This window comes from Mandrillus leucophaeus, unplaced genomic scaffold, assembly GCF_000951045.1.
Source record: "Mandrillus leucophaeus isolate KB7577 unplaced genomic scaffold, Mleu.le_1.0 Scaffold223, whole genome shotgun sequence".
In the NCBI taxonomy this organism is placed as follows: domain Eukaryota; kingdom Metazoa; phylum Chordata; class Mammalia; order Primates; family Cercopithecidae; genus Mandrillus; species Mandrillus leucophaeus.
Genome location: NW_012102288.1, coordinates 3,241,358 through 3,265,550, shown reverse-complemented (window position 1 = coordinate 3,265,550; position 24,193 = coordinate 3,241,358). Strand labels below are relative to the sequence as shown.

The 24,193-nt window shown below is 41.8% G+C and overlaps 1 protein-coding gene and 1 long non-coding RNA gene across 6 annotated transcripts; both read left to right on the top strand.

Moving 5' to 3' along the window:
* Positions 1 to 495: 495 nt before the first annotated feature.
* LOC105540610 lies at positions 496 to 4,276 on the top strand. 2 transcript variants are annotated; one of them, XR_001006219.1, is made up of 3 exons: positions 496 to 585; positions 1,573 to 1,699; positions 1,931 to 4,276. It is a non-coding gene; the product is annotated as an uncharacterized LOC105540610 (long non-coding RNA). The 2 variants fall into 2 exon arrangements; XR_001006218.1 differs by having other exon boundaries at positions 516 to 585; positions 1,573 to 4,276.
* Positions 4,277 to 6,432: 2,156 nt separating this feature from the next.
* TMEM14A (transmembrane protein 14A) lies at positions 6,433 to 22,122 on the top strand. Of its 4 annotated transcripts, none has more exons than XM_011981312.1 (5): positions 6,433 to 6,597; positions 12,545 to 12,630; positions 17,337 to 17,438; positions 19,588 to 19,675; positions 21,544 to 22,122. In XM_011981312.1, exons 2-5 carry the CDS (start codon positions 12,561 to 12,563, stop codon positions 21,581 to 21,583), a joined length of 300 nt encoding a protein of 99 aa, XP_011836702.1. In that variant the 5' UTR covers positions 6,433 to 6,597; positions 12,545 to 12,560; the 3' UTR covers positions 21,584 to 22,122. The 4 variants fall into 4 exon arrangements, with proteins under 4 accessions (XP_011836702.1, XP_011836704.1, XP_011836701.1 ...); XM_011981314.1 differs by having other exon boundaries at positions 6,439 to 6,597; positions 19,594 to 19,675; XM_011981311.1 differs by having other exon boundaries at positions 6,439 to 6,597; positions 19,576 to 19,675.
* Positions 22,123 to 24,193: the final 2,071 nt, after the last annotated feature.

Sequence of the window (24,193 nt, the reverse complement as noted above, 5' to 3'; positions counted from 1 at the left end):
ACTAACTTCCAGCTGTGCTGAGTGCATGGGGCCTGCGCCCTGAGAGGTTGCCTTTCCTTTTCCTCTCCCAGCCTGGGGGTTTGCGGTGGTGTTAAGTTCTGTTAGGGCCAAGGTGGATCGCAGTAAGGAGATAGAGTAGATTTGTGAACAGCTGTCGGAGGTAGAATCTTTGCAGACCCAGAGTGGGTGGGTGTAGACACTTTGCCATGGGTGGTGGCTTTATTTGTAATCCTCCCAGTGAAAGCTTTGGGAAATCCAGCCCTCCTAAACTCTTGGCTTCTTGTAAGACTTTCTCGTAAGCACATATCTTCGTCGTAAGACTTCTCGTGACTATGTGTCTCACCCCACCGTTGGTCTCACCTACAAACCAGAGCTGGGATACCAGCAAAAAGGACCCAATTTTTTTTTTTTTACCACATTTTATTTTACCACATATTTTATTTTACCACATATTTATTTTACCAAATATTTTATTTTACCACATTTGAAGAGGTCGTTGACCATCTCCCCAAAATGAATCCCAGCACTGGAAGACCAAGAGGGTTGACCTTTGCTATCTTGAAAGGTGCAGCCTGTGTAGAGAAGGTAAGCTGTGTATTCCATGAAAGGTCTGTGTGTGCGGGATTGCATTTCTAAGAGAAGGCATTCCTGGATCATGATCATTTTGTCTGAGCTGCATGTGGCCAAGTGCACTGGGGGAAGCAGAGTTTAGGAACCTGTTCCTGTACGGATTAAGTGGGAAGTGAAAAGTATTAAATATATGGGCTGGAGTGGTCCAAGAAGAGGAGAGTGGACATTCAGTACCTGTTTCTGTGCCTGTTTGGGCCCCTGCGCTAAATGCTTCACATAGGAGAATTAGAAAAACACTCAAAGATGTCTGAGATAGGCATTTCAGTGCCATTTTACAGACGGAAAAACTAAGATGCGGAGAGGATTAAGCAACTTGAAGAGACCACATAGTGAGCAGAGCGTGGAACAGCAAGGATTTCAACCCCAGTAGCCCAGCTTTATGTCTGGAGTAAGCAAGTCTTAGATTGGGACTGTCAGGCCAGGAAGAAAAGTCAGAGCATGGACAAAGGCTCTGACGGAGTGAGGACCGTTTTATATGTGTTGAGGTAAACCAGGTGGATTTCCATTTTGGAGGAAATTGGGAAGTCAGGCTTGGGTAGAGAGTGGTGTGTTTGGAAGGCGTGAAATATTTTGTGCATCTGTATTTTGTGCATGTGTATTCCACCTGTGGTGGAATCTTGTGGCTCAGAAAGAAAGAACCTCCCTCGGGTAATGCTATTAAGAAATGCCAAAGAGAATTGGAACCAGAGTCTACCTAACCCCCTTCTCAGAAGAAATTGTTCAGGTTTTAGCACCGAAAGTCTTACATCTTGGAAAACTGCACCGTCCCCAGTTTTAATGCTAAAAGTCCCTCATCCTGGGAAATCCCTTAGTTGTGATTTTAGCACTGACAGTCCTGCTTCCTAGGAAACTCCTTACTTCTGGTTTTAGCCCTGAACGTCCCCAAACCCCTTAGTCCTTAACAAATCTGGATTTGATCCACCTACGCTTCTATTGGAACAGATACTAGATCAGGAGCACAGGCTGGGTGGCCATAGCATGGACCCCCAAAAAGCCACTGTCATGAAGAAATATTCTGTGAAGAAAATCTTTGCAGGGCATTTGAACTCCCAAAGCCACTGAGGAGAAGGTAAGGGAGTACTTTGGTGAGTTTGGGGAGGTGAGTTTCTCCCCAGGATATGGTTTATTGTTCCCCAGCAACCAACAGTGGATGCTTTTTTCTTTCTTCCTTCACTGGTGGAGTTATCAGTGGAGCTGCTTTCTCCTCCTTTCTTGCCTTTAGAGGGCCGCCTTTTCTGAGTTCCCTTTAGGGCCTGAGCCAGGGAAAGGCATTGGCCCTGAGCTTTGCCTGTGTTTCCAGATGGAGGCCATTGACCTTTCAGTGGATCTGAAGTCTAACAAAAGACAATGTCTTATTTTCATCACACCCCAAAGAAGAGGAATCTGTGAGAAATATTGTGGAGAAATTTAACACTATCAGTGGAAGCAAGGTGAGGAGTCTCTGCCTCTATGTGCCTCCCCTCCTACCTCTGGAGTGGTAGCCCTTTGGTTAATGGCAACCCAATAGGGTAACCAACCATCCCAATTTTAGCACTGAGAGCATTGTGTCCTGGGAGACCCTTCCCTGGAATGTAAATAATCCTGGTTTTAGCAACAAGTGTGGAAAGTTGGAGGAAATGTACAAAACTCATCAGTTTTAGAGGGTCTGAAAGCAACATTGTCTTTAGTATCAAATGGATATGGCACAGGTTATCCATCATCTTTAGTTGTTGTCACCCACTTGACCACTGATATTGGCAACCATGATTTGTAGTTCAGAATGGTCATCCATCCGTGGTTGCATCATTCAAAGTGATGTGGCTTAAGTGTATATAATGAATATTAACAGTTCATCTTTGACTTTGCCTGTGGATTAATTGGTGTGCTTTGTAACTAGATAGTGCCAGTTTAATTTTTTAACATTGTGAATATTGTGACCATGTTTTCTAAAAGGTCAGATGAGAATGATTATAATATCAATGCAACCATGATCCCATCACTGAAGAAGAAGGCTAAACAACTATGTAATTTTGATGATGGATGGAAGGACACATACTATTGAACTAGGAAGGTAAATAACCAAACAGAGCGTACTGCATAATATGCAGGAAAAAATTTGAGATTGCACATGGTGGAGAAGGGGATGTGCAAGCACATGTGGAGAGCAAATCTCACAAGTAGGATGGGACGGGTGAATGCTTCTAAACCAATCGAAAATACTTTTGTTTCCCAAAAGACACCAATGTTCAGTCAAAAATAGCAACTGCTGAATTAGCATGGGCATACCAGGCAAACAAGCATGAATTGTCATAGCGTTCCTTTGATTGCTCTATGAAATTGAGTAAAGTTTCGTTTCCTGATTTAAGAATTGCAGCTAAAATACCCTCTGGACAAAGAAGAGGGGAAATTTTGATAACAAATGTGTTGGTCCCTTACAGTGTAAAGCGAATTTCTGTCATATCTCACCAACAATTCTGGTTTCTATAGTACATCAGTTTTAAGTAATATGCTGAATCATGGCAGCAAAAATATGTTTCCTCCAGCTGTTAGGTACTTTGACTTGAAAACAGAAGTTTCAAAGCATCTTCTTCATTTCTATGAGGATTTTAATGAAACTGCTGAAATCATAAAATATTGTTGATATTTGCCTAAATACAAACTAGACTTAGCTCATCTATCTGCATATTTGTCAGACAGTACAGATGTAAATTTTGGCAAATTCTATTCAGTCTATAAACTTCTTACCAAAGAAAATGAAAAGATCTTATTCATTCAATGCCTTGTACATCTTATATACAGCACTGCTAAAAAGGGATGTGAGTTGCTTAAATGTGACATTGAGACTTTCATAATGAAAGCTTTTGGTTACTTTTCAATTTCCTCAAAAAGTGCTGAAGCACTTAAGGAGATTTTTGACTTCACAGAAATGGAAGGTGATAACCTCTTTAGATGTGTGCCTACAAGATGGCTGTCATTGCAGCGAGCCATAGAAAAGATGCTAAAATGTTGGCCTGCCATAAGACCATATTTTCAAAGGACAAGAATAATGTCCTTTGACATTGTTTGGGATCTGAAAGGAGAAAAAAATCCAGAATCTGAAGTGGGCCTTAAAAAAATCAGTAAGTCCCTTGTGACTTTGATGTTTATGAATCTGTCTCTCAAAAGCCAGGGTGCCCCTGGAAGAACTGAGACAAACTGAGTTTCTGAACATTTGAAAATGAGGAGCAGGCTCAAGATCCACAGGGTGTAACCATCCCGTGAGGCCCTGCCTTAGCAGCCAGTCAGTGAGGCTCTTCGCCTTCTTTCCCTTTCTCTGATTCCACCTATGTACAACTTACGAAAACTTGCATTACTATAGACTGGGAGTTTTTAAATTGGAATCTGTGACTCTAAAGGGGCCAGAGGATAGAAATCAGGAAATCTGAAAACTTCAATGGAGAAAAGTTTTCATTTCTTTCCGTCAGGAAAATAGGCAACAAACCACAGCAGTATTAGTACCTGTGTCTCTGTCGACACTAGGAATCACAGATATCCATGTTACAGATATCTTAAAATATTCATGTACAGCACCACTTTGAAATTATGGTAATAATTAGATCCACCCCCTAGGTCTTGTAATCTTTAATATGTTAATAAAGAAACACATCTATTATATGACAGATTTAAAGGTTTAACAATTTGATTTCAATAAAATTGCATTTCAATAAAATTGAAATTTGCATTTCAATAAAATTGGCTTCCTTTGCAATCCTGTGTATTGTATTTTGTGCATTTCTCCAGACTGCCAAAGGGGTTGGTGACACATTGAAAGTTAAGAGTCAGTGCTGCGGATCATGCATAGAAAGCTTTACAAAATGGTTGAGGGGAATAGGCTTTCCTGCATCCTTACCTGGGCTGCAGCCTTTCCATCAGCTGGAGAAGGCAACAGCTAGTGCCTATGAGTTGAGAGGGCAGTGATCCCTTTGCGTAAGAACCATCCTGTTCCCACATATTCAAGGGTATGCAATTCCCATAATATACAAAGTTTTTCTTTAAGTTTAGGTGATACGCCTTGAGTAGGAATATCATGAGGCTGTTTCCAGCTTCGAGTGTGCTAGTGGCAGGGTGGAAGGGATCTGAGAGCATCTAGTCTTGGCCTATCTTAAATCCAGGCACTGAGGTCCAGAGGGGAGTTATTTACCCAGGTCACATCAGATGAAGATACTGAAGTATTCCAAGAGGGTTTTAGTTTTATTCCAAATAGGGTAAGTGTTCTGAGAGTGTGAGGAGAGAAGGGGAGGAGGCTGGGGTAAGGATGGAAATAGAAGGGGATGGAAAAGAGTGCTGAGAGAACTCAGAACCAAATTTCAGGCTGTCACTTTCTCCACGCCACATTCCAGTGCCTTGCCATCAACTCTTCTGTGAATCTTCAGGAATTCTACTAATTCCCCAGGACCAACTTAGACTTTCATAACTTAGATGTAGTTATATTACTTCCCTGAAGCACTTTTACGCACAAAGAATACATGTAGCAAACAAACTTCACGAGATTTAATTTTTGAGTTTCCTTTTTTATTCTGAGGAATTCTGCTGTAATTCTCAGTGACACAGAACCTCTAGAGCTACTTCACTATGACAGCCTTCTTCAAATCTCCGAAGGGCTGTTACATAAGGAAGAGGGTTGGAGTTCTGTATTCAATCAAGAAGGCAGAAGAATAAGATGATAAGTTGCTACAGAGAGGCATAATTTAAAGTCAATTTAAACTGTAATCCCAGCACTTTGGGAGGCAGAGGCGGGAGGATTGCCTTGAGCTCAGGAGTTCGAGACCATCCTGAGCAACATAGTAAACCCCGTCTCTACAAACAAAATAAAGAATTAGCTGGGTGAGGTAGCACACACCTGTAATCCCAGCTACTCAGGAGGTTGAGGCTGGAGAATCGCTTGAACCCAGGAGGCGGGAGGCAGAGGTTGCAATGAACTGGGATGGCGCCACTGCACTCCAGCCTGGGCGGTCAACTGAGATCCTGTATCCAAAAAAAAAAAAAAAAAAAAAAAAAAACTTAAGGTTGAGGCTGGAGAATCGCTTGAACCCAGGAGGCGGGAGGCAGAGGTTGCAATGAACTGGGATGGCGCCACTGCACTCCAGCCTGGGCGGTCAACTGAGATCCTGTATCCAAAAAAAAAAAAAAAAAAAAAGTCAATTTAAGGTTCATTCCTGGAATTGAGCAGATCGCTTTGGATTAGGCAAGATTTTAAGTGCTTTCCGACTCTGGAATTTATACCTTTCCCTGTAGATATCTAAGCCCAGCAAATCCTGGGCCCGAAGTTTAAAACTAGGATCCTGATCTCCCAACCACATCTAGACGATCCCATAGTGTAATGAAGGGTGCTTGGGCTTTGAAACCAGGCAAACTTGGATTCTGACCTGGGACAACTAAGTCACTGGACCTCACCGAACCTTAGCTCCCTCCACTGACAATGGGGACAATCTGCTGGAGGGTGTGTAGGAGACCTCGGGTTGCCTTTTAGAGGTTCTGGAAATGTCCCTTGAATGATGAATGGAGTTAACTTAAAAATCTTCGCCTTCTGTAATCTTGGCTACATCCAGATACGCTTCTTGCCAGTCCCGCTCCTTCAGGCGGGAGGCAGGAAACCCCGGCCCTGGCTCCAGGACAGGGCCGAAGGTAGGATAGACGGAGCAACGGGTCCGGCTACCGCCCGGATGTCGCAGCGCAGGGCCTCCTGGCTGCCTGACCTACAGGCCGACCCGATTCAGCCGGAGGGAATGGACAGGGCAGAGCCCTGCAAGGCTAGAAGGGACATAGCGCATGCGCGCGGCAGGGAGGGCGTCTCCGGCAGGGAGCGGCCTCTGCTCAGCGCGAGACGGCTGGGCGCCGGGTGGGACAGCGCTGGCGCGGAGACTGCTTCCGGATTCCAGGTACCTCGAGTGGCGGCAGCTAGCCCCAGACTCCTGTCTTTTCAGCCGCAGTGAGGGCTTGGGGCTGCAGGTGAGCTGTGCATCCCGCAATGGAGACCTTCCTGCTCTGAATTTTCTTACAAAACCGCAGAAATATAAGGGGCGTTGCTTACTGGGCATCCCCTCCCCCGCGCCAAACCTGTATAGCAAACGATGATGCACAGATCCTTGAGGGGATTTTGCAGGGCATTGGTCTTACCTCCCCGGTATCATTTTTCTCCTCCTCCTGGGCATTTCCCGAGTTTGTGCCTTCCGGTATCCCTAAATATCCCACCTATCCTGCCTCCTACTTTCCTGGAGCTGGGGTGCTGGGGTGGGCTCATGGACCATTGCAAAATGCTTGGCAGGATTTTAACTTTCCCAGCACTACCCAGACCCCACTCGACAATGTGCCTTTTGTGCCCTCCAAGAGCTCACGGGTAGGTAACTGTTATATCTTTAGCATGTGAAAATGCTTTTTATATAACAGTTGACTGAAAATCTCTTAGTTCTCCAAATTTTGGAGGATTTGGGGCAGTCGGCCTTGTTTTGTACCTGGTATAATAAATCGTTTTGCTGCATTGCATCCAAGATGCTTTCTAGCCCTTCCAAGGCTTGAGCATCGCATTTGTGATGAGAGCGTGTGATGTGCTGTGCACATCCTCTCCCACCTTATCCCTTTCATGTTAACACAGCCTCTGGCTTTAATGTGTGCTTCTGGCCTGGCCACATGGCTCCGTCATGGAAAAGGTGATTCTTTTGTCTGAATATCCTCTCTGAGAACAGAACCTTCTTACAAGCATTGGGAGTAGATTTATTTTGCCTCCTTAGAACAACAGTCACTTCACTAAGGAGATTAAGGAGCTGCCTGTTTCCTGGCAATAAAGCTGTATTGGGTAGATCAGTTACAGAATGTCTTCAGGCAGAAGCTGTTCCTTTGGTTCACTCACTCATTTATTCATTTAACAAGTATTTTAAGTACCTGCCTTGTGCACCCTGGGTTTGCCCTCAAGGAGCTTGGCTGACTGAGAGGCGAGAGAATCCCAACCAAGTAAAAGAGTATGGATCCTCAAGAGAAGATCGCAGGAAGAGCTGGGGGGCTCAGGATGGAGTGGAATTAATCTTTCACAACAGCTACTTGGCTTTAGGAGACAATTAGGTCTAGAAGTTACACCTGATAATGAAAGTGCTCTCATAAGCCTCAGATCTGTATGTAATGGTGTTTTCCTGTGTGTTGGGCGTCTCAGACTGAATACATTCCAAACATGTCCCATCATTCCTAACCACCTCCCTCTTCCCCGCCCCGCACACCTGCTGCTGTTCCCATGTTCTCTGTCTCAGAGAATAACATGAGGCTCCCTGACTCCCTGCTTCTCCTAATGGTCTGAGCCAGATACCTAGGGGTGAGTCATCTCTGATTCACCCTTGACTTTCCCTTCCCTCCTCGAATTCAATTCTGCTGACTCTACCTCCTGAACCTCTGAAATCTGTCCACCTTCTCTCCATTCTCATTGCCATTTCTCTAGATAAGCTTACCCTTATCAATTAAGCTCTTGCTTACTTTACTGCAACAGCTTCCCGATGTATCTCCCTGCCTGACTTCACAACCCATCTTCACTACTGCAACTGGGAAGTGCTTGCTGGAATTTAAATCTGATTGTGAGGCTCCCTTCGGTGATCCTTCTCTGCCCCTACGACAGAACCAGACTCCCTTTACAGGGCTTATGTGGGTGTACAGCCCTGTCTTTCTCACCAGCTCCCTCTCTTTTCACAAGCCCCTTGTACTTTTCATTTTGAGAACATGCTTTCTTGTGCCATTAGGGCCTTGCACACACGCTCCCTTCTGCCAGGAACACCCTTTCCTGCCACCCTCTTCACTTGACTTATGCTCCCCTGTAGGGTAAATGCACCTGACAGCAATAATTAAAGCATACCCTTAGAATGACCCTGTGTGGCAGATGAACCTGAATGTGTTTTCTGAACTAGGGAACCCAGGCCTGCCCAACCCAGAGATTTGTTTCTTGTCTATGAAGAACATCTGAGCCCTGCCCCACCTGTCCCATAGAACAGGGGCCCTATGGGGAATTGAGGCCTTGAATTTTGAGTTAAATCAAGGTTGCCAGGAGGAGGTCATTGAGGGGAGGGTGTTAAGTGAAAATGCTACGTAAATTGCATGATGTTTGCAAGCGGCTGTTTTCCTGCCCAGCTCACCGCCGCTGGACTCCCTCCTCTGTATGAAAGCCCCTAATGAAACCCCATGTCTCACTTGCTGGCTCTGGGTCTCTTTTGGCCTCTTGAACCTGTTGCCTTCCTTATTGAGGTTAATAGGGGTTTGGCACAACATCTCTCCAAGGTCCCAGCTGGAACCCTGTGTTACCTGGGCATCCTTCCTTAGGCTCCCAGTCCTTGCTGGGTGCCACTCCTTGTTATGGTACCCACACCTCTCCTCTTAGGGCTCATTCACACATCTGCCTCCTACAGCTGTGTTGTACTGGACCAAGGCCATGTCTAAGCACTTACCATTGCTTCCTGCTGCCTTGCACAAAGAAAATGCTCAATAAATAGCTGTTAAGTTGAATTGAGTACAAATATATGTTACGATACTATGATATGATTCGTTAAGTAAATCATAAATTCACTCTACCTCAGTTTTCTCAGTGTGCTGAAATAGTAATAGCCTTACACACCTCAAGCTCAACATAGATGTAAGGGTGAATGAGAAGAAGAATCATTATTATTGGAGCAGCTAATATTTGTTGAGTGCTCAGTATGTGCAAGGCACTGTTCTAAGTGCTTTATAGTATTAACTCATTTAATTCTCAGAACAATCCTATAAGGTAAATATTTTTGTTATCCTTATTTCAAAGTTGGAGAAACTGAGTTATTGAGTTTCCACAGCTAGTAAGTGGCAGTGCCAGGTTTGAAGGTAAGCATACTTTAGAGTATATGGTTAGCTCCTTTAGAAAGTAGTAAGTAGGACCAAACATGAGAATTTCATGGGGCTGAACATTGTAAGTTACCAGATGGAACACAGTGCCCCGTGGTCACAACTTTAAGCTGTGAAGAGCATGTGATTGATCCAGAATTGAAAACTCTGAAGAACATGTTTGGTTTACATATTCACTTTTTTCAGCAGCTAACTCAGTTACCGGAGGTGATGTTGCATAGTGGTTAGGACTAAGACTTCCCCGAGTCAGAAATCTTTGTTTTGCTGTATAACCTTCAGGCATTGCTTGCATTCTCTGTGCGCCAGTTTCCTCATCTGGAAAATGAAGATAATCATGATAGTACATACCATAGGGTGTGGTCATGATTACATGAGTTGATACATGTAAGGCACCTAGAATGCCTTAGAATGGCACCTAACACATAGTAATTGATCAAAAACATTATAACCTCTCTTATTATTATTTGTTTAGCCATCATTCAGTCAGCAAACGGTTTTTGGACCCAGCTTCTCCCTACATGTTACATCCTACTGTACCACCTCTGGGGCACAGATGAACTCTCCTGTTTTAGTTCTCCTTCCTGTAGATGCTGAGCATTTTTTACTGTTGCCTCCTTTTTGGTGCTGTCATCTCCGGTGCCTGAGATTCCCTCCCCCATACCCTTCCTCATAGTAAGTTCTAGTTGATGACTTTGAGATCAGCTCAAAACTTCTTTTTTTCTTCTTCTTCATCTTCATCTTCGTCTTTGTCGTCATCTTCTTCTTCTTTCTTCCTTCTTCTTTCTTCCTTCTTCCTTCTTCCTCCTCCTTCTCCTTTTCCTCCTTCTCCTTCTTCTTCTTCTTTTCTTTCTTCTTTCTTCTTCTTCTCTTTTTTTTTTTTTTGAGATGCCCAGGCTGGAGTGCAGTGGCACAATCTCAGCTCACTGCAACCTCTGCCTCCCAGGTTCAAGGGATTTTCCTGTCTCAGCCTCCTGAGTAGCTGGGATTACAGACATGCACCATCATGCCACGCCCGGCTAATTTTTTGTATATTTAGTAGAGACGGGGTTTCACCATGTTGACTACACTGGTCTTGAACTCCTGACCTCAAGTGATCCACCAGCCTCTGTCTTCCAAAGTGCTGGGATTACAGGGGTGAGCCACCTCGTCCAGCCCGTTTTTCTGTTCTTCTACGTTAATTTGTTACCAGTTGCTGTGGGAGATAAAAGGCCCATTAACCTAAATGATAAGCAATGAGAAAATTGTAAAAATATGCAAGGAATCTCATGTACCATTCCTTATATTTACAAAGATAATTACCTTCCCTGTGAAGGAAATATAGATGTGAGAAAGCTCAGAAATAAAGGCATCACTAGGAATCTTAGACCTTAAAAAGCTGTATGGAACTCTAGAACTCTCTTCATCTATTCTCTTAACTTGCAGGGAGAGTTCAGGGTGAGGGAGGGGCATGGTCTGAGGCCTGGTAGCCACATCTCTAGCCTGTGGCTGGCACACTATCTACTGCATCTGAGAGAATTGTGGGCAGGGTTTCAGTGGGACTTCTCACTACTGGGTATGTTTCAGCTGCTGCTATGATGCACAGTAGGATGTCATTGTCATCCATCTAACTTCATGCTGGGGCTATATTGTATTCTCTAGTGATTTGCCATTGATTAAGTGTGGATGTCTCTGCTACCACAGAAGAGTTGTCTTGCAAGGAAACTAATGACAAAGCCATTGTTTAAACTGAATTATTCAATCTCTAAGAAGACATCCATCTGTAAAGAATGAGAGGACTACTATCTGTACAAACATAAAAGAATTACAAGATGGAGTTGTGGAAGTTAAGGAATTTAGAGGAGGAAGAAGCCATTTGCACCAGATCACTTTGATAGTACAGGCTAGAGTTAAGGAAATTAGGAGGTAGTTAATAAGGGTAGAAGTCAGGGAAGAAGATTCAAAGGGAGGTGGGGTACAGCGGATAGTCGGGCTTTTGGGGATGGACAGGGAGGGAGGACATTTCAGGCAGGAAAGTGAAAAGTGAAGATTGTAGTGTCACAGTTCAGTGAAGAGACCTGGCTGACCAGAGCAGAAGTTTTATTTGGGGAAGTAGAAAGAATTAAACAGCTGAGAGTATGGCAGATATTGAAGACAGGCAGAGGAGAATCAGCTTGAGGTATCCCCCGGAGTGTGCTTAACAGTGATGAGGATGAAGGGGATAGTAGAGGGTTGGGAGAGGTGAAGTTTGAACCTCTTTTTTCCCTTGAGACAGGGTCTCACTCTGTCACCCAGGCTGTAGTGCAGTGGCACAATCATGGCTCATTGCAAACTCAACCTCCCGTGCCCAAGCAGTCCTCCCAACTCAGCATCCCAAGTAGCTGGGACCACAGGTGCTTGCCATTACACCCCGCTAATTTTTTGTATTTTTACTAGAGATGGGGTTTTGCCATGTTGCTCAGGTTGGTCTCAAACTCCTGGGCTCAAGCCAAATGCCTGCCTTGGTCTTCCAAAATACTAGGATTACAGGCGTGAGCACCATGCCTGGCTGAACTTCCCTTTCTTTAGTAGATTAGAGAAATTAATTTCTGTAATTCTGTGGAATGCCTTTGTATTAGTCATTCTCACACTGCTCTAAAGAAGTACCTCAGACTCGGTAATTCATGAAGAAAAGAGGTTTAATCAACTCAACCAGGCTGTATAGGAGGTGTGGCTGGGGATGCCTCAAGAAACTTACAGTCATGGTGGAAGGCAAAGGGGAAGCAAGCATATCTTCACATGGCGTCAGGAGTGGGAGAGAGCAGGAAGGGGGAAGTGCTACACACTTTCAAACATCCAGATCTTATGAGAACGTTATCATGAGACAGTACTAGGGGGATGATGCTAAACCATTAGAAACCACCCCCATGATCCAGTCACCTCCCACCAGGCCCTACCTCCAACACTCAGGATCACAATTCAACATGGGATTTGAGTGAGGACACACAGCCAAACCATATAAGCATATCATTTTTAGATACATTCCGTCCCCAAAACTTTTTATTTTGTATAATCTGTCCTTTCCCCCTTGCTTTAGAATTGCAACCTTGCCAATGGACCTGATCGGTTTTGGTTATGCAGCCCTCGTGACATTTGGAAGCATTTTTGGATATAAGCGGAGAGGTAAGCCTAACCCAAATTTTCATGAAAGGGAATTAGTGGGGAGTTTGGAGGTTGTGCTAGGTCATCTGAGGGTCTGTAAGTAGGATGAGAAGCTAAAGATGCCTTAGAGGTGGCTGAAGACCAGCGTGTCATGGAAGGGATTCATGAAAGGAAGAGGCTTCCGTGGGGTTGGGCATTACAGAGTGTTCCAACCTGGGGGTTCTGGGCCTCTTTTCCACCACAAAACTTTCACTTCACTTCATTATCAGTTGCATAGTTAATTGATTTAATTTCCCTCAGGACCATTGCTTGTTATTAAATAAGGATTTTTTTTTTTTTTGCTTTACATAATCGTGGTACCAAAAAACTGAGTTCTGTTGATCCTGTGTGTTGCAATGAAAGCATTGTTAAATATTCAATTATCATATCCAAAGTTGTCTTTTCACCTTTGTCCAAAAGAGGGGGAAAAAAACTGAGGTAATCAATTAAAGGGTTTTTATGGAGAAAAAGGAAAGGTCAAGATTTTTTATCTTACTTTTATTTTAGAATCATTTATAGTCATGATGTCTCCTAGCTATGTTTCATATATATATATATGTACAACCTTTAATCGTCTTTCTGACAAACCGTCTCTTACGTTTTAATGAAATTTTTTAAATGAAGCTTTTTATTTCAAAGGATATTGTATTTGTGGCAGTGGTTGACTTGAATTTGAGTGAAAAAGCCAGGTCTGCATGGTTACCAGTTAACTTCCTTCATTAAAGGCTGCTAAGAAGTCAAAGACCAGAAGCACAATATAGCTCTTATAGCTGGGGGGCTGGCAGGGTAGAAATGACCATCATCTATGATTCCTTAAAGCCTATAATTCATCTTGGATTTTTGTTCATTGTTTCCATCTTAATGTATGTATTAGAGGTATGTATTTGAAGGAGAAAAAGATGATGGCACCAAAGTAAGACCTATAAACCAACTACTCAGAGGTTGACGTTTCATAATCTACTTTAAAGAGGACTCAGTTTAAAATGCTGATAAGATTGTTTTTGAAAAAAAAAATTTCATTGTCAAAGACAATGTCTAAATAACTTCTATTACAGAATAGAAAAGAACATCTGGGCATTTTTGCCTGTCTTTATGAGAGGTAGAAAGACAGTGGGCGGAGGGGGGAGAGAGAAAGAGAGAGAGAGAGTGTGTGTGTGTGTGTGTGTGTGTGTGTGCGTGTGTGTGTGTTGGAATGGAAGGGATCATTTTACTCTAACTCACATCTCTTCAGTGTTTACCAGCTGGTGGGAACAAATGAAATTACATTAGCTGTGAGGTCTCTGATTTCAAGGGCTTGCTGCTGTCCACCTGCACAATATAGTTCCTTGGCCTCCTGCAAGAGCCCCCCACTAAGTGATCCTGGAAGCCCCCAAGGGTATTATGGGTTCACAAGGAAGCTCACTTTGTAGTATAATGTGAGTTAAAAGCACGGGCCACAGAATCAAGCATTCCTGCATTCTAGCCTTGACACTACCACTTAGTAGCGCTGATACTCAGGTGAGGTGTTTCAACATCTGGGCCTCAGCTCTTCACCTGTAAATTAATCTGTTAGGATTAAATAAGATGATGCATGGTACACATTTCACATGGTGCCTGGCATAGAATAAAGTTTTAATATTCTTTTTTTTTTTTTGCTGCTGCTACTGCCCTGCCAGTGGGTGGTCTGTGAACCAATGAGGCATAATACCTTTTTCTAGTTTTGTACTCTAGTTTTATATTATGTTCTAAGCTGCCAGTGGCCCAAATGTCTTAGAATGTGTGTGTAAGGTGAATTAACTCTCCTTTGACTTAGAGCTTCCCTAGGTATGAGTCCTATGTAGCTGTGCCAGGAGAACCTTCTACGGGATAGTTATTGAGAATAATCTTGGGTGGGTGAAAGATGTGATGTTGAAATGGTGTTTGGTGGGAGGACATGGATGTATCTAAATCCTAAACTAGACCAGCTGTGAGACACAAGTAGGGTTAAAGGGAGAAGCTGATAGGTTTTTATTTTGGTGGGGGTACAGTGGGGAGAGAGGGGAGCCAGTGGCAGGACACAGGATGCTGACCACTGTGCTTGCCTGGACTCACCCCTCCTCCCAGGTAGGTCTCCAGAGAGGTGGATGACCAGGAAGACACTATGATATGGAGGCTCTTCTTAGGCCAGGTAACACTGAGTGCCCAGAGCGAAAGAGGGCCAGATGGCATTCCCTGCCTTCTCCCACACTAGGGCTGAACCAGACCTTACACCTTCCTACTCCAGTGAAAGGGAAGGACACTGACACAGCCATCCCTCCAGAGAGGCTCAGGTGTGCTTGCTGGGCAGGCCGCTGTTCTGAGGACCACAAGAGCACCTGCAGGGAAGCTCCCAGAGGCATCTTTCAACTCCTTTTAAAACTCCTCTTCCAAGACTGCCCCACCCAGATCAGGCCTCCCAGGAAGTGGGAAGGAAAGAGTTTAGAGCTGCTTTTCTTGTAGCCCTCACTGTGGGGTACTGAGCTTGTTCTCAGAATCTTTGCTTCCTTCCAGTAGCGTGGCTTTCTTGTAAAACAGCTCACAGTCCTGCCACCTTCCTCAGGCAAGATGAAATTTCTCAAGAACCTTTGTGGTTCTTGCTGCCGGTGAGCCTGCCCCGCTGTTTGCTGTCTGATCTCATCAAGACTGAAGTGTAGACACTGCCACTTTCTCCGCATGCTTAAGTGTGTGTGTATGGTGGTGGTGGGGAGGGTGGGATGGGGTGATCCTAACAGTTAGGAAATCTTCAGGGTATACAGAAAAGAGCATCATAGAATCTCTAGGTGGGAAAACACCTTAATGGTCACCTAGTTGTGCATTTCAGAAAATGTTTTAATCTCTTTAACAATATCCTTATCTGGTATCTTCTGCTTGAACATGACCCATAACGGGGATGCATTAAATCAGTATTTATCAAGTGCTCCTATGTATCTGGCCCTGTGTCTCACCCTGGGGAAACAGCAATGAGCAAAAAGAATGGCGCTCACAAGTGAGTAAGGGCAGACTGACATTCAATCCATGAACAGCGTATAAACGTATGATCAGGAATAGTGGAAGACTATGATGGGGGCCCTCGTTCAGAGTGGTGGGTCAGAGAAGGCAACACTTAAGCAGACATCCGAAGGTGAGCTGCACTTGGCCAAGTGAAGAGTGCAGAGACAAGCAGTCTGCACAAGGAACAGTATGTTTAAAAGCCATGAGGAATAGAGTTTGGTATATTCAGAGAACTGAAAGAAGGCCAGGGTTCCCACAATATAGCAAACTGGATTATTTTTCCTAAGAGCTTTGGGAAGCACCGAGGGTTTTTAATTAGGAGAGTGACCTGTCCAGATGTATGTTTTTTAAAAGATCATCTTACCATGTTTGAAGAATAGCTTTTGGGGGAAACAATGTGTAATTTAACATTATCTCCAACTGTAACATTCTAAGCCATTTTTTATATATATATATATATATGTATGTCATGGATGATTGACACATATATATATATATATATGGCATGGATGATTAACCCTGTTTTACAACTGCTAAAACTTAGGGAGGCTAAGTGACTTAGCCAGAGTCCTTTAGCCAGCAAGTGAAAGAATTAGGACTAGAACCTAACATGTTTGTCTTCTCATTCAGGATGCTGCTCTGGTGTGTGTGCGCGTATGTGTGTGTGTGCGCGCGTGTGTTGTGTGTGTTGTGTGGTGTGTGTTGTGTTGTGTGTGTGGCGTGTGTTGTGTGTGTGATATGTGTGTGTTGTGTGTGGGATGTGTGTGTTGTGTGTGTGTTGGGTGTGTGTTTTGTGTGTGTTTATGTGTTGTGCGTGTGTGTTGGATGTGTATGCATGCATGTGCTGCAGTGGTTCTTAACCCTGGCTGCACATTTGAATTTCCAATGGATATTTTAAAAATAGAGATACTTTGACCCTACCCCCCCAAGGAATTTTAACCCAATAGATTCTAAATAGGGTGAGTTCCATGAAGCAAGGATTGTGTGTGTGTTATTCATAGTGTCACTGGCATGTAACCCACTGTCCGGTGCACAGAAACTGCTTGGTGTTTGTCACAGTGCTCTGGGGCGGGTGTATGGGTTGGGGACTGGGAGTGTACTGGTGGGGTGAGTGCATGGGATAGGGACTGGGTAGCTGGAGTCAGTACTCTGGTTCTTCCTCTTTCTTGGTAGGGCCTCCATTAGTCCTTGAGTCCTGACATCTTGAGGCTTGAAGGTTTGTTAATTATTCAGTATGGAACCATTGCTTGGTTTGTATAGCACTTCTGTCTTTACCTCTATAAACTAAAAATACCTTTGCATCTTAGTTTTTATCATCACAACCTCATTGTAAAAAGGAGGCAAGGAGAATAGAAAAAATTTAAAAAGAAGGGCTTAGGAAGTTAAATAATTGCCCAAGATCATGCAATCAATGTCCAAGCCACCAGCACAAGGCAGGTTTTCTTATTCCCCCAAGTGACATCTGACCCCCTGCACTGCTGCGCCCACAGGACTCCTCTGCCTTGCATTTGGGTTCAGCAGGAAACAGTCATCTCCTAGAAAGTATCCATGAAGAGGCCTATTCTTAATTTGGCTTTGTCCAGTTACTGTGCCCAAGCAGGAATACATTTGAAGGTGCCTGTATCATGCTAGAAGTAGTGGAATGAATTCCTTTCATTTTGGAATTCTCTTTGTGAGCCCATATTTTTTTCCCTTCCCAGGTGGTGTTCTATCTTTGATTGCTGGTCTTTTTGTTGGATGTTTGGCTGGCTATGGAGCTTACCGTGTCTCCAATGACAAACGAGATGTAAAAGTGTCACTGTGTAAGTAAGGCATTTTTTCCTGGTTACAGAGACTCAAACATTGGAGGTGGTGATCTTTTTTGTTACCCTATGCTAGATATACCTGAACATATTTAGTCAAATGACAAATGGCCATATGCATGTGTTGAGGCTGAATATAACACTTACTCCTTTCTAGAAAGACCTGATAAAAAATGATGTTACTGCTACCAGGCCTTCCAACTCAGAAGAATATTTCTATAAAAACCTGTTACCTGAAAAATTGAATTAGGAAAAGCAAGGAATTATTTTCAGATTTTCTGCTAAATCTCCTAAATGCATGTTTAGCATAGTTTTCACATTGCTGTGAGAATAACTAAAAAAGAGACAGCCTTGCATTGTTTCATTTAATTCACAAACAGGTTTTAGATTCTGCACTGCCTTAAGACTTAACCTAAAAAAGCAAGGCTGACACTTTTTTAGTTTCTTCCCTTGTTAAGCTTAATGGGAGAATATCCACAGAAAAAATGGAAACCTGTGTGTTTAAAGTCACCGGGACATTTGACTTTCATCTCACTTGAAAGAGATATACAGTGAAGGTTTAGAAAACTATGCCAAGGACATTTTCTGTAGTTGATTTATTATTCAAAGTGCCTTGGTCATGTATGGAAAAAAATATAAATGAAGACAAAATTGTTCTATATTTGAAGGAGAGAGAGATTTGGGTTTTTTTTTTTCTTTAGTCATTTTTATAAGGGGGTAGGGATATTTTTAGTAATGAGGTTATGTTAGATGTATCAGCCAGATATAGTGATATTAGGATTTTTATTGATGTGCATTTAAATAGTTCACAAGTATTTGTTGTCAGTCATTTTATTTTTTATATCAATAAACAGTTTTTCTTTGAAAGCTGTTTTTAAACTATGGCATTGATCTCCTAATCTCTTACATAAAACTACCTCTCCCTTCATAAGTACAGCTCTAAAAAGGCTGACATGATGCTTCTGAATAAAATGCTATTGCTTAGACTATTTAGTCTCCAGGCATCAAATTCTCCAAAATGGAATGCTACAAAACAAAACCAGTCAGCCTTCTTTCAAGTATTTTTTTTATTAATCAGATCTTACTTGTAAAAGATACATTAACTATTTTCTTCATATTCAGTTAACTGAACATTATTGAGTGTGTCCTGTGGGTCCAAGTGTACTACTTAGTGTTTCTGAGGGAAGTTGAATAAAGCTCAGTGCTAGCCTTCAAGGAGTGTTCTTTGAATAGAGATTTAGGTTAGAAAAAGACTCTTAGCTAGGCATGGTGGCTCATGCCTATAATCTCAGCACTTTGGGAGGCCGAGGCTGGTGGATCACTTGAGACCAGGAGTTCAAGACCAGCCTGGCCAACATAGCAAGACCCTATCTCTACTAAAAATACAAAAATTAGCTGGATGTGGTTGTACGTGGCTGTAATCCCAGCTACTTGGGAGGCTGAGGCAGGAGAATTGCTTGAACCCGGTAGGCGGAGGTTGCTGTGAGCTGAGATCACGCCACCGTATTCCAGCCTGGGTGACAGAGCAAGACTGTCTCAACAACAACAACAACAAAAAAAAAAAAAAAAAAAAAAAGAAAAAAAGTCTTTCTGTTTTCAAGATATTTCAGGAATTGATTTTAACATGTTTGTTTACCCAGAAACCTTTTTGATGAGGTAGATTATGAAGTGTTTTTTTTGTTGTTGTTTGTTTTTTGTTATTTTGAGACGGAGTTTCATTCTTATTGCCCAGTCTAGAGTGCAATGGCACAATCTCAGTTCACTGCAACCTCCACCTTCCCGGTTCGAGCGATTCTCCTGCCTCAGCCTCCCAAGTAGCTGGGAGTACAGACATGTGCCACCGCGCCCTGCTAAATTTTTTTGTATTTTTAGTAGAGACGAGGTTTCTCCATGTTGGTCAGGCTGGCCTCGAACTCCCAACATCAGGTGATCCGCCCACCTCTGCCTCCCAAAGTGCTGGGATTATAGGCTTGAGCCACTGGCCCACGAAGTGTTTTAATAGAGCACTTTATCTTTTCCAGACAATGGCAACTCAGTACCTATCCATTATAGTTGTAATGTTAGAAAGCTTTAAATGGTACCCACTGTTTTCCCACAAGCATGGATAACATGTTTGAAACTCTGGTTTATGAATTAGTTTGGTTTTCAGTTACAGCTTTCTTCCTGGCTACCATAATGGGTGTGAGATTTAAGAGGTCCAAGAAAATAATGCCTGCTGGTCTGGTTGCAGGTTTGAGGTAAGTAAAGCTATTTTGATCAATACTTTCCTGTGCTGTTGTTTTGAAGTGCTGAATTTTTGGGAAACATCAATTTTAATTTGAAAGATCAAAGTCCTTTTTGTTACAATAAGCATGACAGTAAAAACCTTAAGATAGCATGGATTCAGTGGGTCTTTGATATTGATGTACCCGTGAACATTCTTACTGGCTATGCATAGTGCTGCTGTAGTACGGAGTCACAAAGCCATACTTGCCTTTTTCAGAAGAAAGAGCTAAACTCAGCCTCATTTTTCCTCAGGATTCACCCATCTGCAACAGTAAATGTGTTCATTTAAATCTAATACTCAGTCCCTTTTAGAAAGTTTGACAGAGTGACAGTGTGATACAGTTATTTCAAGTTTTTAAGGGAGAGAAATTTAATATTTTTAAGAGTTTTTAAGAGAGAAGTTTTAATATTTTTTAAAAGATAAACAGAGAACCTCAAGTTTCTCTTAATTTGATCCAGTAATTCTATCCATGAGATGAAGCATATCACCAAATAAAAATTTAGAGATAACATTTTAAAAAATTCTCCGGAAAGTTGGCTTTATATGTTGAAAGCTATAAACATGTTTATTTCCTTTGATAGACATTTTCACTTTTTGGAATTTATTCCAAAGCAGGGAGATATGCACAAAGACTGATGTTCGTTGTAACTTTATTTCCAATGAAAACACGATAGACTGAAAAATTAGGAACAACCTAACAGTTCACCAGTAAGGAGATGTTTGAATAAATGTTTTGTCCATTTAATGGAATATTGAGTGAGCATTACATTTTTATGTTTTCAAAAATGATTTGGTGGCACTGGAAAATCTTAGTGACATAAGTAAGGTATAAAAACAGGATAAAAAACAACCAAATATAGTGTGATTAAAAAAATGTTTGTGTATAAAAAAACAGGAAGGAAATACTTCAAACTCTTAGTAGTGTTTTTCTGTGGGTGGTAGCGTGATGAATAATTTTAATGTTCCTCTTTCTACTTTAGTCACACTACTACTATTTCTACTCTAGTCACACTAGAATTTTCTAGTGTGACTAGAATTTTCAGGGAGGGGAGGAGGAGTGTGATTACAAAAGACAGCTTTCCAGTGATAGCCCTGTTCTAAAAGTGATACTTGGTGGTGGGAAGAATCAGAAGTAGGGTTTATGGGCTGGGTGTGGTGGCTCACGCCCGTAATCCCAGCACTTTGGGAGGCTGAGGCGGGTGGATCACTTAAGGTCAGGAGCTCAAGGTCAGGACCTCAAGACCAGCCTAGCCAACATGACACAACCCCATCTCTACAAAAATTAGCCAAGTGTGGTGGCGGGCACCTGTAATCCCAGCTACTTGGGAGACTGAGGCAGAATTGCTTGAGCTCAGGAGGTGGAGGTTGCAGTGAGCCAAGATTGCGTCACTACACTCCAGCTGGGGTGACAGAGTGAGACTCCATCAGAAAAAAAAAAAAAAAGGAAGTAGAGTTTATGGATCCAGAAGAAGGCCCCAGTTAATAGAAAGTAGCTGAGATTAAATTAGTAACTCCCCTAAGTTGGTCCTCGATTATTTTTTCAAGTTGCTTTATTTTACTGACTTTTGAAAGTTTGTTTCTTCCCAAACCTTTCTCTTGTAAACCCTCATCCAAGGTTTTCAGGACAGCAGGTTCTGATTCTTCCTTATTCATTTAGCGAACATTTTAAAGTGGCTAATTCAGTTATGTCTGGGATGTTTTAATCCTCCAAGGGGTTGAACTGGGAGAGTCCCCAAGCCAAGATTAGTAACACCAATGGGTAGGCGAGTGCATGGCCCTTTCTGTCTTATGCCAGATAAAAGTGACTCTCCTTTTGTCTTTGTTTTATTTTAAATCCAGCCTCATGATGATCCTGAGACTTGTCTTGTTGCTGCTCTGAGCATCTGGAGGAACAGAAAACTAAGTTCATGTCATCCTGCTGTAATGGGCAGAGCATATTTTTTTGTATTTAAAAGATAAACTTCAATATGGAATGCTAGAAACACAAATAGCACTGTCACCTCTAATATGAACATTAGTTTGAGGTAGTTTTTTTCTAAAGCAAAAGTTTTAACTGTTTTCTAATTGTCAAGCGCTGTTTTCATTAAAAGTGTCTAATGAATCATGATACGCTCTTCCATTTGCTGTGTCTATTTTCTATATATTTGGTATTTTTTTGAAAATTCCGAATACTCATGTTTCAAGTAAGCTTAAACTACAACTTGTCACATAAAGCAGTTCTTAAGTGGAGTTCACAGAATGGTAATGTATCTATTTGTCATTTGTGTTATATTTGAAATTATTAGAAATTATACTTTTTCCATTTTAAGTGTATTGCTGCCAGTGCTATTTTTTTCTTTAAAAAATTTTATTCTTAGCACACTCTTACGTCCTAACAGAATGTATTCAGTATTCAAATAAAAGACATTTTGGTTCAAACCTGTTTCTTTCATGTTAGTTTTTCCTCTGAATACTCAAATCATCTTTGACATTTAAATGTTCAATTATTAACAAAAAGGGTTGAGAAGGAGGGCTTATTTAAGCCAACACTCTACTTCCTCAGGAGTAGATATTTTTTCTCTCTTAAAGAGTAACAATTCTGAAACAAAACCAATTTTGTTTCAAATTATCACTTTATTTTTAGGCATAGTTATAACTTTTAACGTCCAAGGCATTTTTAGGGTCCAAACTGAACATCAGGAAACCCGAATCCCAGCCCAATTCTTCCACCCATCTGATGCTCTTTGGAAGGTCATTTCCTTTCCCTCTGACTCAGTTTCTTGTCCTTAAGGAGGAATTGAACTAAATGCTCGACCCCTTAGAGCTCTAAAAATCTACAGTTCCTATCCTGTTGGCTCTGTGCAGTGGTGTCATATTTCAAACCCTTTCTTTAAGTGAAAGTGTAGGGTCCTCAACTGATAACAGCAGAGTTCATGTGGTTCTGTTCCATCGGTTACCTTTCCCAACTGACTTTCAAGGAGGTTGTTAAACTTTCAGTGATAAGTAATTCAATTAAGGGCAGAAAAAAGCTCTACCAGTTGAACTGACTAGGAAATCTAGATAAAATACTTTGATGTACTTAAAACCCAATTTAAAGAAGAAGAAAAAAAATCCCTTGAATCCTAATGGTGGCAAAGAGGTTGTTACCACAGGCAAGGCTGGAAAAAACCATCATCATTGAGGTGCTCTGCTCACTCACTAGCTGTCAGAGATGATTGAGGAGAATCTTCAGATTCCGACTGACAGCAGCTTATAATAGTCAAAACCGATTATGATACTGAAGTAGAAACTAACTGTGAAATTGATCCTAGAAATACATGCCATGTCTGCAGAATATTCTAGTGATTGAAAGTTTAAGAAACTAGTTTGAAGCTATGCTGTTCCCTGGACTTTTCCCAAAATGTGGTAGAAGTGTATGATGGTGATGTGTGTGCTTTTTGTTTTGTTTTGTTTTCAAAGAAATCTTTGACATTCATTTGCATATTTGTGATTTTACTCTTTTGCAATACGTAGAAGGATTCATATTTTGATGGTTCTGATTAATTGGTGTTTTTTTGTCTTATGAAAAATAGAAAAGGCTGTCTAGCTTACAGGTATTAGGCAGTTTATGTCTTCATGTTTCATTACTTTATTACATTAACGTGGCTTTATGGTATTTTTATGGGTCTGCTACAAATGCAGAGTGAAATATTTACTATGTTTCTTAGACTTCATTTGTTTCATTTGTTAATACTCAGCTACTATACTATTCATGTTTTTAAGAAACATACTACGTTCCAATTTAAATGTGTTCTTCACAGTCTCAGTAGATTCTTCATCCAGTAGAGACTTCCTTTGGCTTCCAGGTTGGAGAAATTTATTAATTGTGGGGATGTGGCTGCTTCTGGCCTTGAATTTCTAAAATGCAAAAGAACCCTATCCATGAGAGAAGAATATAGCAAAACAAAGTAAAATGCAAATGAGCCACATTCTGGTGGAGGTGGGGGATAATTGGGATTTTCATACATTGTGTGGCATTGCAAAGTGATACTGCCACTTTGCAAGTTAGCCATATTTCTCAACCACAAAAATATTCATAGGCTATTACCAAGTGATTCCATTTTAAAAATTGTATCCTAATGATGTAATCTTAAATGTGGAAAAATCTACACCTACAAAGATGTTGTTGCAACATTATTTATAAAAACAAACATTCTAAAGCATCCCGGTGTACAATAAAGAGAAGTCCTCATTTTTCTTATGCCAGAAGCATTTTTCATGTTATGTAATCTTTGAAAACATAACTTTAAGTGGCTGCATAGAATTCTATCCAATGAATGTATCCTCATTTATGTAGACATTTCTCAGGTATGAGACATTTAAGTTGTTTATGATTTTCACTATTTAAAATCAGGTTAGGCCGTGGCATGGGTGAAAGTGGCCACTTCGGCAGTGACTCATCCTCGCAGCTAATGGGAAACAAGTGTGTTCTAGAAAGCCGGAGACTCCAGCGACCCCTCTTACCAACATC